Source organism: Anopheles merus, chromosome 3R (genome assembly GCF_017562075.2).
Source record: "Anopheles merus strain MAF chromosome 3R, AmerM5.1, whole genome shotgun sequence".
NCBI lineage: Eukaryota > Metazoa > Arthropoda > Insecta > Diptera > Culicidae > Anopheles > Anopheles merus.
Window position 1 is genome coordinate 669,673 of NC_054084.1, and position 13,252 is coordinate 682,924.

Consider the following 13,252-nt stretch of genomic DNA (forward strand, 5'->3'; position numbering starts at 1 on the left):
TGTACCGAGATCGGGCGATAGTGGCGCTAAATGATGTTAAGTCTTCTTATTTTAGTTTAGTCGTAATTTCGCGATGCTCTCATAACACAAATACCTTTGACATTAACAAAAACTTCGGTGTGCTATTGAAACGATCTCAATAAGCGTTGTACCTAACTACCCGCGCAGAGCAAGTGTGCTATAAGAGGGCATAAAATGTGTAATTAAATAGGAACTAATCGCTCACACTGTCTGGTGGAATGGTTGAAATGCCATTCATATCTGTCCGTTCGGGAACAGCAGAGACGACGTGCTTTTGTGGGTCATGAGCCTAACACGGAAAAACACAAAAACGGGCCGGTTGACTTCATTTCGAGATAAGCCTTAAGTCGCTTTCGGATCTCCTCCGAATGCTATCACTTAATCCAGAATTTCTCTGCAGCTAGCCCTTATTTCTATGGCTTTACGTATCCCAAGGTAAACGATACCAACTGTACCGCATCTCGCAACTCGCAACCCCTTTGCTTTTGAGTCGCTTCTTCGCATTCAATTCCCAGCCTAAACTTGGCTGTTCCAGAGCAAAAGTCACCACGCGTTCGGAATAAAGATAGGGGGGAGGTGAAGAACGTGACCAGTCAGACCGATGTCTCGCCTAGACGTCTCTTACAACTACCACCGTTACCTACCTATCACAGAACCCTGCGCCACAACGACTGGTACCTCGCTTTCCCTCCTTACCAAACAACTTCAGATCGAGCCCATAATGCAGCCCTATAACGGTGGATTCTCAGCACGAAGGGTCGAACACCTTTTCTTTCTGCACTTTTCCTTCCTCCTTCCCCCCTTTTAAAGTACGGCGTGTGGTGCGGCGGAACGAAGGAAAGAGAATGAAAATTAATAATAATTTCCATCTCCAGCAGACTCTTTTCACAGACAGAGCGCCAACCAGTGTGTCAAGTGTGTTTCTGCGCGTGGTCAAACGAAAACGTTTGACGTGGTGGGAGAAGAATCCTGGAGAAGTAGAAATTTGCATTCCAGTGGTGTGCTTGCAAAATTTATCTCCCGATAAATCTCCGATAGAGTCATTAGAACAGAACCTAGAACGATGCTTACCTGTGGCAGCAGGTTCGAAGATATATTTCCAATAAATTTTCCACACATAAATTGACCCCAGCCTGTCGATAACGATCGGGTACGAGTGAGAATTTCCGTACAAAATCCTTCACATATTCTATCTCCACGCCTGAAAATAGAGACACTTATTTGGTAAGGGGGCGTCACCGTTTGGGGCGTTAGCATAAAAAACACTTCTTTATTACGTCCGCCCGAAATGTTCTACGGCAAACTGTGCCGTAACGGGAAAAGCTCGGCAAAGTTCTCAGATGAGCTAGCACAGGCGGGCTAGGCAAACGAGCAATCAAACAAGACCAAAAAAGCTCTTCCGGAAACTCTAATAACCTCATCTTCCATCGCCTGTCGGTGCGGAATATGATAAGCGGTATGCATGCTTTTTGTTTTGCTGGACCCGGATTTCTCCCTACCATAAAGCAAACGCAACGTGTCTCACCAACTTTCTTAGATTAATGAGCCGATCGCCGATAAAGTAGAGGAGACAAGAGCCTGGGACAGAACAACAATCGGTCACGGGCGATTGTGCCATCGAAAACGGGAAAAGAACCCTAGCCGCCTGTGGTTGCGGTCGAAAGATAAATACTACAAAATCCGAAAAATTCTAACGGCTTCGGTGGTGTGAGGGGCTTTTTTTGCCAGCCCCAACGGTTCGGGCATACACAGAAAGATAGGGATCGCGGGGAGGATTCGTGGTTCAGTCGCCCATCACAGATTCACCCGCTCGCGCTGGATGCTTTTCGCTTGTATTTCATTACTTGGTGGGATTCTATTCTCACATTGATGACATATTTATAGGCGTAGTTTGGGCGATCATTTGAGCGCTCATAATGAAGTGAGATTCGATCGTGAATGGATGTAGGGAATGTATGTAAATGGCCGCTTGTTTGTCTTATCATTAGCAGAAACAAGCGTCATCTTTATTCGCGACTGAGCAAAGCTCACATAAATAAGGATAATAATAGCGTTTTGAATGAAGATTTAGAATCGCTTACTGGGTGTGACCCAAAAGTTTGAAATCATAAAGCCATAAATTGTTCTTTAAAATTCGCATCTGCGTGTCTGTATGCGCCATATTAGGTGTTATAAAAGCACACCAACCAACACATAATTGTACGGATTGAAGGGTGAACTTTATTTAAACCACAATTACAGTAACCTTTCAATACCACAAACGCACAAGTACACTCGGTGGCATTTACGGCTGTGGAAATATTATTATTGTTTAATTAAGCATCGTTAGCAGCGTATGTCACATGATTGGCCGTAACCACGCTGCTAGAGGAAAGCTTTCAAAGGAAGGAAAGCAGCAAAAGGGTGTGCTGCTGCGTGTGTTTGTGAGAGTGTATCTTTTTCTTGGATTCCATTACCGACCTTCCTCGAACTCGAATTGGCCCCGAAGGTCGGCGCCGTGATGCTTTTTGCTCCTGCTCTTTCTCTCCTTTTCTCTATGTGTGCGTTTTGCAACAGTCACACAGGAAGGAACAATAAAAGCGCTTAATATGCGGGGTTTTACAGCGCGCGATGCAATTGTGCATGAAATTGTTTACCCCGGTGGTACAGCAAAACATTTACGAGATTTATGACGGCGGTGCTGCCACCAAACTTTAGACACGGGGAGGAGAATTTTGGAGCTTTTTGGAGGGAATGAGGGGAAGATGTTTGAAGGCAGCCATGGTCAGATTTGTTTAACTGTATGAGATGAGTATGGCATAAAACATGATAAAGTCACTCTTGTAACTGTTAATTTAAAAATTTGTTTCACAATGCGCGACAGAAACGTCTTATCGCGCAGCCTTCAACCCCACGCAGCCAGCCCTAAAAGCGGCACAGGAAACGAGTTTTGCAGCGTCGTTGCTGGTGTTGCAATGCTGCACCACCCTAAACAAAATGTGCGTGGGTTCACTGTTCGCTATCAGGCAATTAGCATTTGTGCCGCTCGCGACCAACACCCACGGCTGTTATCGTCATTTTGTACCTTTTTGGATTATACAAGCAAAGAAACAATACTGTCACAAAATTGTTCTTTTTTGCTAATTATGTCAGTAAACGGAAAATAAAGTGCTTGTGTCGATGTAGGGGTTCCTCCCCCGAGCTAATCAAACATCCGCCGGCAGCGGTGTTAAATGAGCTGGCACATCCCAAGCTCCAATGCCGGTAACGAAGGAAAAAACAGCAAAACTAACATAACAGTACACACACACGCACGCACCACTCCTTCCTACCAGGGGCTCGGTTTTGAACGCATCACCACCACACCAAACGACCTTGAGAGACTGTGCCTGCTAAAGCCACCGTTTTCTCGAACACACACGGGCGCGCGCGTTCAGAGGAAAGACTTCGTCGTGACCTGCGGAAAGAAATTTGTGTTTTCCTCCCTCCCGGTACCACATAATTGCGTGTGCAAGAAGCCACCGAGTCTTTTGCGCTCCCCAATCATCCCGCGTGCACTAGCAGCAGCACCACTTGCAGACTGGGTGACTTGAGCAGGCATGCAAGCGACGAACGGTACCCAAACGTGTAGGGAGCATTGTGTGCGCGTTCGATCGGCCTTGCGTATGGAACAAGCACGCGGGAAACGATCATCATTAAGGGTACGAAATTCCGGGATCGGGAGGGTTGTTAGTAAGAGTGATGGGAGCGAGAAGGAAGCGAGGGTTTGTGGAGTAATTATCGAATTTGGAAAATTAAGAGTTCATCTCCTGAAAAACAGGGCCACCAGACAGGGGTGGAAGAGGAGATGGCGCGAAATATTATAATTGAGAAAAATTCCCTTCCCCATTTGTTGCGTTGCACTGGTTGTACACACACGCACATACACAACACACATGTACACACCTGTTTTTCACCCCAACACACGTCGTGCAGGTCGTTTTTTTGGGATGCGCCCCATCTGGACTGATGTGTGCAGCAGCAACGGCAACCGAGATTGCACGAACCCTACCTAAGCTCAACACAACGAAACGCACGGCCACGTTCGGTCGATGCAGCGAGAAGAAACAGAAGAAGCAAATGCGAGTGCATACCATCTTACGAGTGCATTGACCCGAGAGAGCAACAAGCCCGGGTTATCGCTTCTCCCGGTGCAGCGATAAATGTAGCAGAAGGTGGGAGAAGAGAGTCCGAGAAAGGTATTTCACCATGTTTCGTTCTTATTAGAAACGGGGCTATGTTGTTTAATAAATCTTGGTAAAATGTTTCACGAACAAATACTTCAATACAATTCCTATTCCAACAACAATAATGTATTAGTTATATGAATGAATTATTTATTACAATTATCTGTAAATAGAATCAATAAAATTGCCAAAATTATAAAAATAAACGGCTGTAACGGACGAGATCGTTCTGAAATGCGTTTCTTAATCTGCCATTGCCATGACATTCGGAACATAATGTCGAAAGTCTACTACGAGAGCAAATTAAGCAATGCTGTAAGGCGCCACTAATAGGTTAGCTTGTTCTATCGGTCGAGTTAATTAAGATAGCCCGGATGAAAGCTAACCTTTAGGGCGAAGCCATCATGGAAAAGACAAAACCATCGGCCGTTAGCCTGTGTTGACCGAATGGAATAAGATTTTAGCATTTTATCACGATAAAATATTTACAGCTCTTCTTCTCCCCGACTATCCAACTCCTGGTCACCTGGTCTGTCATTTAACACTGCTTGTTAGCTCTGGTGGCATTTTAATGACGATAAAATGTACCTGCTTATCTGACAAAACAGTCGGAAAACATGGTTCAAAAACAAAACACCTTGGTAGAAGAATGTAGCTAATGGGGGGTGTTTTCTCGTCGTGCTGTGGAAATGGGGAACAATTTTTCTCTCAACAAGAGATGGTAAAGCTTTCCTAGAGAAAAATCGTTCTTTTTTTTTACTTCCGAGCTACCGAAGCACTATGTAATGGTTTGTCATAATAACATTCTTGCAGCAATTCAACAAGATGCTAGAGACCTTTCCACCCATCATTAGCACCGCCAACAACAGCAAAAAATGAAACGAGTCTGCCATCAAATTCCGTTCCCCATTAGAACCCTAACGAACCCCGAAAATTATGTTCATGTTCCGCTAGCGCGCTGAGATTTCCCATCAAAAAAGTGAGAATTGAACAGAAAATTGCACACAAAGTGTACGTAAGATCTCGAAAACAGATGGGAAAGCGGGAAGAAAATCGAGGGAACAAAGAGCTTCTATTCGCAAGAATCAAGCAAACGTGGTCTTAATTTACAACCAATTTAACTATTACAAGAACAACACTCCCCTCGCCTTGAGCGGTCCGTTCTTTGCCGTGCATTCGATCCAATGGTCAATGATCAAACTAAACAGCCGCCAACAGTTCGGCCAATGCCTTTCTACCGTGGAGAAAACTCAACCTCAGAGTGTAAGCTTCAGTTCCGGTTATCGCTTCTTTTGGTCGGTTTTGCTGCATTCTTCCCTGCAAGCTCGATTGCCAAAAAAAGAGTTGCCATAAAAATGAAACCGTCTCAACCTTGAAACAATTCGACTCGGGTCCGGGAAAAGATGCTCCCGCTAAATTGGGAAGAAAAACGCGTCTTCAAAGATAGCACACACACAAAAGAAGGAGCACACAAAACGACTCCAGGAGGACGCTTGGCCGCTTGTGGCCTCGTTTTATTCCCTTTTTTCTGCGGGCAGACTGAGCGACCGAATCGAATCCGAGGTGAAGATATTCTGGCGAAAAGCGGTTCATTGCACTGCTGCTCGTCTCACTTGCAGCAAGCGAGCCAAGCCGGGTTTGGGGGATTTTTTATTCCCCCGAGAGGTTCGTTGCTGCTACCACCGTCGATGTCTTTCTTTCGCGTCTTGCGCAAAGGGAAACGCAAACGCACGAAGAGACACGCTATTGCCCCCGTGGCGGAGGCGGCGGAGCAGGTTGAGCATGCGAGTTAAAGCAAAAGTAAAACAGCACAAACACACACACACACACCCAATCCTGAGTGTCAGAAAAAGGAAAAGTGTACACAGGGAGAGAAGGAATAAGAGTTTAATAAAAAATCGTCAGGATATTCGGGTTTTTGTTTTATGCATCACTAGAGCGCGAATTATTCATGAAATGGTGTTCGAAAGCTTCAAGCAGGTTCTTAAAACTGGCGGCGTAAGGAAGGTGCTCTTATAGCACACATCGCCCACGAATGGCCGTGCTCTAGTAGTAGTGCTGCTCGTTGCGTTAAGCTCACACTATCGACATCATTATGGGGGCTGTATCATTATCGCATCGCCTTGATTGACAAGCGAACTGCTCTGGTGTTAGCGATAATGCTTGCCTTTGAAACCCAGCGGCAATAGATAATAAATACTGCCGCCTCGATGCGGATTGATTTGAATGATTGGACGAGAAGCACTCAGGGTGCACTGCAAACAGGGGAAAACACACAGCAGTACAACAGCGAGACAACAAAAAACGGCAAACAGCAAATCAGCCCACCTAAAAACCACGCGCAGGCTTTTAACGATGTGGTAATGAGGCGACAGGAGTCCATACACCCGAATAGAGTGGTGAATATGTTAGAATAAAAGCAGTACGGAAGCAGCAGCAAAAAAGGTGGCAAACAAATATCAAGATTTTTGCAACAAGTTCCTTCTATCAATTTAAATAGATCGCTTAGCATGATTGGTGTATCGGACCAGCTGGCGTGTAAAACGTTTTAAGCGCTTAGATGGACCATAAAAAATGCGTTTAACATACATCTTTATCTAGATGTGTATCAAACAAATTGTCTGCCATCAGCAAATGGACTGCCTTGGCGGGTGGCTTAGCAAACTAGCCCCTTGCCTTGCCGTTCAATAACCCCAATCATGGTTAGCAAATCGTCGTTTAATGCTCTCGGCCTGCTCCAGTCGAAGGTACTACAACTGCGAAAGGTTTAGCCGTGATAAAGGACCATTAATAATGTCCACCGATCATTAGCGGAACCATACACACGTACGATCAATTATGTACTTCACAAGCGCGATCATTCTGAACGGGCCACGAGCGAAGACGACGATCGATGACGACGATGACTGGTCGAAATGGGTCTCAATTTTCTGCAATCTGTGTGACATTGCAAACTGCACATTTGCATACGGAGCCACGAGGTGAATGGATTAATCATTATTAGCCAACGGGGGATGAAAAGTTATAACGGGGCACACCACTATCACACACACACCCAGGAGATGTTACATGAAAATGCATTATTTCATTGCCCACGCTAGCCACCGGACTCGTAACAAAGTGATCGAAGGCGACCAGTGCGAGGAACTCTTTCCATCCCAGTTGGCTGCGATACATAATTTCCCCACCGGAAGAAAGGCGATGAGAAGCAAGAACAGGAACAACGACAACAAAACCGACACTCACCAGATGCTGCCTGCAATCTGCACACAAATTTTAAATCCGGATCGGTTGCAGCAAACAGTGAGAACACAGCGAAATATACACGAAAACGGATCGTAGCCGACACACACCTGCGGGCTGCGGGGCCTTTTTTCTAATTTTCACCGTCTTCCAAGAACTTGTACGAAATTTTGGCACTCTCCTTTGCAAAATTTACTTTTCTCTTCTGCAAGAAAGCACACACATTGGCCAACACTCACACACGCACTTTCTACACTCGACCAAGAAGCACCGATTTGCACGCCGTGTTGTGTACTAGTTTGCTTTTTACACTTTTTAATTCGTTTCTGCAAGGAAATTAATCCGATCGTTTGGCCGCGCAGGAGGAGCAGGATGGGAATGATTTCATCACACTGATGCGATGTTTCGCACACAAACAGATATCAGTGCTCGCAACGCACACACGCTTCTTCTTCCTCTACGGCAAACAGGCTGATTCTTGCATCACTTGCTTTTTAGATTCTATTTTCCCCCCTTTCTTCAGTGCCGTAGTAACACACTGCGAGGGGTCGAGACACTCTGTGTATAGTAATTTAACTCCAGATAATCCGTACACTTCAAGTTTCTGCACTGCTGTACTTTGTATCCCGTCGCGCTGCGGAATCAACGCACGCACACCCGACGCTGTTGAAAGTTGAGATTTTTTTGAACGGTACTATTCGGCCGGACCTTTAACGTTGGGGTAAAGCGAACTCGAGCCCGTGCGCTGCTGTGAAGGGGGGAAAGAAACAAAATGTGCTCGGGCTGTGGTGTCTCGTTTGCTCGCGATGTGTTTGACGTTTCTCTCTCGCTCGCGCGAACGCAATTAGCAAAAGCCGAACCAAAGAGCCGATTCCCAAAGAACAAATTTCATGTATCTCACTGGTCATGAAGCTGGTGCCGGGTTGACATATAATTCACACTATAGGGCCAAATCGTAACGAGGGTTTGCACATACTTCCACTTCAAGCGATGTTGATGTCGAGGAGACCCTTGACATACGACTGTATTTGAGACTGAAAAAAGATCCGTGAATCGAAATGAGGTCAGAATTCAGTAGTTTAATGTAGACGAAAATCGAGCAGAGTACGGTAAATCTTTTTCGTGCAATTTTTGTCATGCGTTGTAGGCTGAATGGCACGAATCTTTGCTTGACATGTGAAAAAAACTGAGTTTTCGCGTATAGCGGATTCCTATGGAAAAATGGTTTACACTACTGGTACGAGGGTTGAAAAATATCGCCACTGAGTATTGCATTAATGTTTTTTTGTAAAACATGTATCTTTTGCACAAATTCAATGCAAGATGCTTTAATAACATTAAGGAAATTCAAAAAGAACATAACATATTTTAAGGAATTAAAACATTTGCAAAAACACACATGGAGCTATCAACATTAGAAGAATCGCGTACTGCAAATTCGAGTATATCGAGTATCGCGTACAGGGGATAATTGCTGTATACAGTCAGAATTCACTGGTTGAACTTAAATTCCTTGTAAACTATTGAATATATCCTTTTTACTTGGCATATTTTTCTATACAAAAAAAATCTGAAATTTTTCACGGCGAGTCATGTAAAAGTTTGTAAAAGTTTCAAAAATTGTGTTTCCCATGTAAACGCATGCTTTTAAATTGAGCTGTCCACCGATTATCAATTTTTTTTGAACATTTCTCCATATTTTACGCATAATTGAGCAGGACTCTCATGAAATAGAATACAGCAAACGTTATATCTAGGCAACGGCAACTATCGTCCCTCTTCGATCGAGTTTGGGAAAGTGGCTGCTAATCTTCCATTTCGTGAACGTTTTATCTCAAAGAGATACTTCATTTTGCTAGGTTATCGAAAACGGAAGTTGTATTTGCTTAACCCATTAGCGTTATCTGTGAAATATTTACGTTTGAAATAGTTCATTTCGTTGTGTATTTCACTATTTGAAGGCGCACGGTGAGCCTAGCAAAAGCTCCCAATCTGCTCGAATTTTCAATGAGTTTAATACGAGCACAGCGCCATCTGTTGTTCGGATCCAATTTTGTAATTTGGGTGCTAGTAACCGATGACAGCGAGCAATTGCAGTTGTGTTTACCGTCAGCTGTCATGTTTTAAAACCGTTTGGAGGGAAACAGCGTCGGTCCTTTCCCAGCTGCGTGGCTACGCGTTGAAGCAAGTGTAGATTGTTCGCCTCGCCACAGTGTAGTCCCGAAAACCATGGATCCGAACGATGCATCGTTAACCTGCGCCGTCAACTTGGAATGGAATGATGCGCACGGTACCACGACGAGGAAGTTCGCCCACAAGGAGGCGACGCTGCGGCTGATCCGGAACGCGTTAAAGGAGATGTTCCTCGAGGTATCCGCACCCAAGACCAGCACGATGCAGCTGAAGCTGAGAGGCGTGCAGGTGCACTCAAAGTTCATGGCCGAAGGTAAGGCGAGTATCAAGTTTAACGACGAAAAGTGCACTCTGTTCCTGTCAAACGCACCGCCCGGACTGTTGGTGCAGTTTCTGAAAGTTGTCTTTGTGAAGCTTACCAACGGCAATGGCGCAGGAGGTCAACCTAAAAGCAAAGACGAGCTGCTGAAACAATCCCGTGCACAAATGCTGGCGGGGAAATCGATGAACCAGTACGATGACGTCAGCCCCGTGACAACGACTGAACTTAACCGAGCGCGGAAGTTGGCGACTGGCAAGGGCTCCTTGACAACACCATCGCCGTCGCAGAAGCGAAAGCGACTGTCGGACGGAGCGGCAGGTGATCGCCCGAAGCCGAAAAAACTGCTGTCTGAAAATGTGGACGAAGCGGGCTCGGGAGATGCGATACAGCTAAACGAGGAACAGAAACGCATCCTGTCCGCAAGCCAATCCGGCCAAAGCTTGTTCTTTACCGGATCGGCTGGCACGGGCAAGAGTTTCCTGTTGCGTAAAATCATTGCAGCGCTTCCACCGGACGGCACGATCGCGACGGCCTCGACGGGAGTGGCCGCCTGTTTGATCGGTGGCACCACGTTGCATTCGTTCGCTGGAATTGGTACGGGAGATGCCACGCTACAGAACTGCTACGAGAAGGCATCCCGCCCAAACACGGCCCAGGCATGGCGTAAATGTAAAAGACTGATTATCGACGAAATCTCCATGATAGAAGCGGATTTCTTTGAGGTAAGTTGTCAGTGGGACTTTGTGCTAGAAGCTCGTACCAAGGTTTTCCTTTCCTTCCCTATTATTTTAGAAAATAGAAGCTGTAGCTCGATATGTAAGAAAAAACGATAAACCCTTCGGCGGCATTCAGCTCATCTTGTGTGGTGACTTTTTCCAATTGCCTCCGGTTGGCCGTCTGCCAGATCGTTCCCGCCCCGGCCAATACTCCCAGGACGCACAACAAGACGACGAATCGGGACGGGTACGGTTCTGCTTCGAATCTAAAGCCTGGCGCGAATGCATTCAAGCATCCTACGAATTGACGATCGTGCATCGGCAGCGTGACCAGGAGTTCATTTCAATTCTGAACAGCATCCGCATCGGACGGGTGACCGATGAAATTAGCGAACGATTGCGCAAAACAGCTAGTCAACGGATCGAAACCGAGGGCATCCTCGCGACGCAACTTTGCTCGCACACCAGCGAGGTGGACGCAATAAATCAGGCTAAGCTTGAAGCACTCCGCACGGAAGCTAAACTGTTCGAGGCCAAGGACAGCGATCCCTACAGCGTGAAGCAGCTCGACATGATGCTACAGGCACCGGCAAAGCTAACGCTCAAAATAGGCGCACAGGTGATGCTGCTCAAAAACTACAACATCTCCGAGGGACTGGTGAATGGAGCACGCGGTGTGATAGTAAACTTTGTCCAAGGACTGCCGCTGGTGAAATTTAAACGCCGCGAGCTGCTGGTACGTCACGAAAAATGGTCCGTAAAGACGGGCTCGGGCATGGTGCTGACACGCATACAGCTGCCGCTTAAGCTCGCGTGGGCCTTTTCTATTCACAAATCGCAAGGTCTAACGCTGGACTGTGTAGAGCTGTCGCTGTCGAAGGTGTTTGAGGCGGGCCAGGCGTATGTCGCGCTTAGCCGCGCCCAAAGTCTCGACAGTATCCGGGTGCTGGATTTCGATCTGCGGCAGGTTTGGGCCAACACGAAGGTGCTCGAGTATTATCGGTATTTGCGGAAAATGATTGCTAACGGCAATCACATGGAGCCGGTTGCAGTCAAGCGGAAGTTGAAGAAATCTCTGTCGGCGATGGGACTGCCGAAATCGATCATGGATAAACCGTTGATGACGATCAAATGAAGCGAAGGCAATGTCTTCGTTCTACTAGTATTTGTTCTTTAGAAAAATGTATTTAAATGCGCTAGGATAATGATTTTCTTCCACACCGAAACATATAATAAATAGTGCCTCATTCATTTATGCTCTGCATTTGTAACGGTGTATTGGCTTACATTTTGACCAAAGATCTACCAGTTTGAGGAAAACAGTAATCCGTAAGAAAAGTTTTACATATCTTGAAAATCTTGCATTGAAATGAAAACGTTAAAAGTAACATGCATAACCGACGTGTACTGCACTTTTCGATTGCATGTCTCCCCCAAACGCACATCTACAAGGGCTCGGGAGTATTTCAGCGAATCTACGCCGCCGTTCCGTGAATTCGCAAATACAGCCCTCTCTGTTTTGGCGTCTGCAGCGATAGAGTGAGGGAGAAAGCAGCTGTGCTGTTTGGGTCGTGCAAAAGAAAATAAAGCAAAACGAAAAGGGCTACGGCGAAATCTCCGTTCCAGAAAGAAAGTTAAATCATGAAAAACATTATCAAGCAAATATTTTCAAATAAATGTATTTTATCGCTCATTCGCACATCATCGCAGAGAAAACTAGAAAATACAGGATGATTTCGAAAAAACAGTGTTATGTCGTTCCCAATTTCCTTTCCCGCCCATTTGCATTAGTATTTCCACATACAGCAATCAACCACTTTCAAATTTGTCTGCTGAATATTTGCTTGAAATTAAATGTAACGTTTCAGTTTTCTTGTCCGAAGTGATTTCGCCCGTTTCTCGCTTTCTCTCTCTTGCGGAGAGCTGTTCTTTTTGCTCTCTTCGCAGAAAATCGTCGGAAAACGGAGTTGTGCCCTCTCGCTTGTGCCACCTTCTGCACAGCTCGCAAGCGAGATGGCGACAGTTGCAAATTCAACGGCGACGCGCTAAGGCAGCCGTCTACCGAGCAGCGAGAGCGCGTGTCGCGCCGTGTGTGCGTGTGCGAGACAGAGAGAAAGAGTGCGCGGTTTACGCAAAGCGAAAATAGGCGAGCGAACGTGCGGTGCGTGCGGTGTGTGTCGGTCGCGCATGTACACACACATCAGTCGGTTGTTGTTCGGGGCGTCGAGAGTGTACTTGGTCCGGCCGCCGTATGATTTTTCCTCCCGTCGTGGGCCGCGTTTGATTCAAAACCCAGAGGAAGCGTGCACACACGCAGTATTTGCGCAAAGAGTGGTGAAGTCCGCGTAGCAATCTCGGGAGGCTGTAGTGTGGCTGTGTGTCTCCCCCGCGGGATCGATGTGAACAGAAACCCTTTTTTTCGTGGTGTCGAAAGCGAGAGGATTTACCCTCCCCGAAGAATAAGGTAGGCGGCACGGGCATTTCACGGGCAAAACCCCCGTCCACCCGTGCACACACACACACACACGCATACGCGCTGTCACACCTGTCCGACGGGACGGGGGAGCTCAGGGCAGACGGAGCACAAGCTGTGAGTTGAGCTTTTCCCGTGC

The 13,252-nt window shown here is 46.3% G+C and overlaps 2 protein-coding genes and 1 long non-coding RNA gene across 5 annotated transcripts in view; 2 read left to right on the forward strand and 1 right to left on the reverse strand.

The window, feature by feature from the left end:
- The window catches only part of LOC121596050, a 48,841-nt gene extending 40,575 nt beyond the window's left edge, over positions 1-8,266 (reverse strand). For 2 of the 3 annotated variants that reach the window (XR_006005240.1, XR_006005238.1), the window contains exon 1: positions 7,473-8,266. This is a non-coding gene — a long non-coding RNA (uncharacterized LOC121596050). The remainder of the gene's footprint in view (positions 1-7,472) is intronic. The other variant, XR_006005239.1, reaches the window with a different exon arrangement.
- A 1,315-nt stretch (positions 8,267-9,581) lies between these two features.
- Positions 9,582-11,904, forward strand: LOC121597545 (ATP-dependent DNA helicase PIF1). Its single transcript, XM_041923367.1, has 2 exons — positions 9,582-10,646; positions 10,717-11,904. Exons 1-2 carry the CDS (start codon positions 9,699-9,701, stop codon positions 11,773-11,775), a joined length of 2,007 nt encoding a protein of 668 aa, XP_041779301.1. The 5' UTR covers positions 9,582-9,698; the 3' UTR covers positions 11,776-11,904.
- A 758-nt stretch (positions 11,905-12,662) lies between these two features.
- Positions 12,663-13,252, forward strand: part of LOC121597667 (homeotic protein female sterile) — a 119,980-nt gene continuing 119,390 nt past the window's right edge. The window contains exon 1 of the mRNA XM_041923617.1: positions 12,663-13,104. The gene's annotated coding sequence lies outside the window, so the exon portion shown is untranslated. The remainder of the gene's footprint in view (positions 13,105-13,252) is intronic.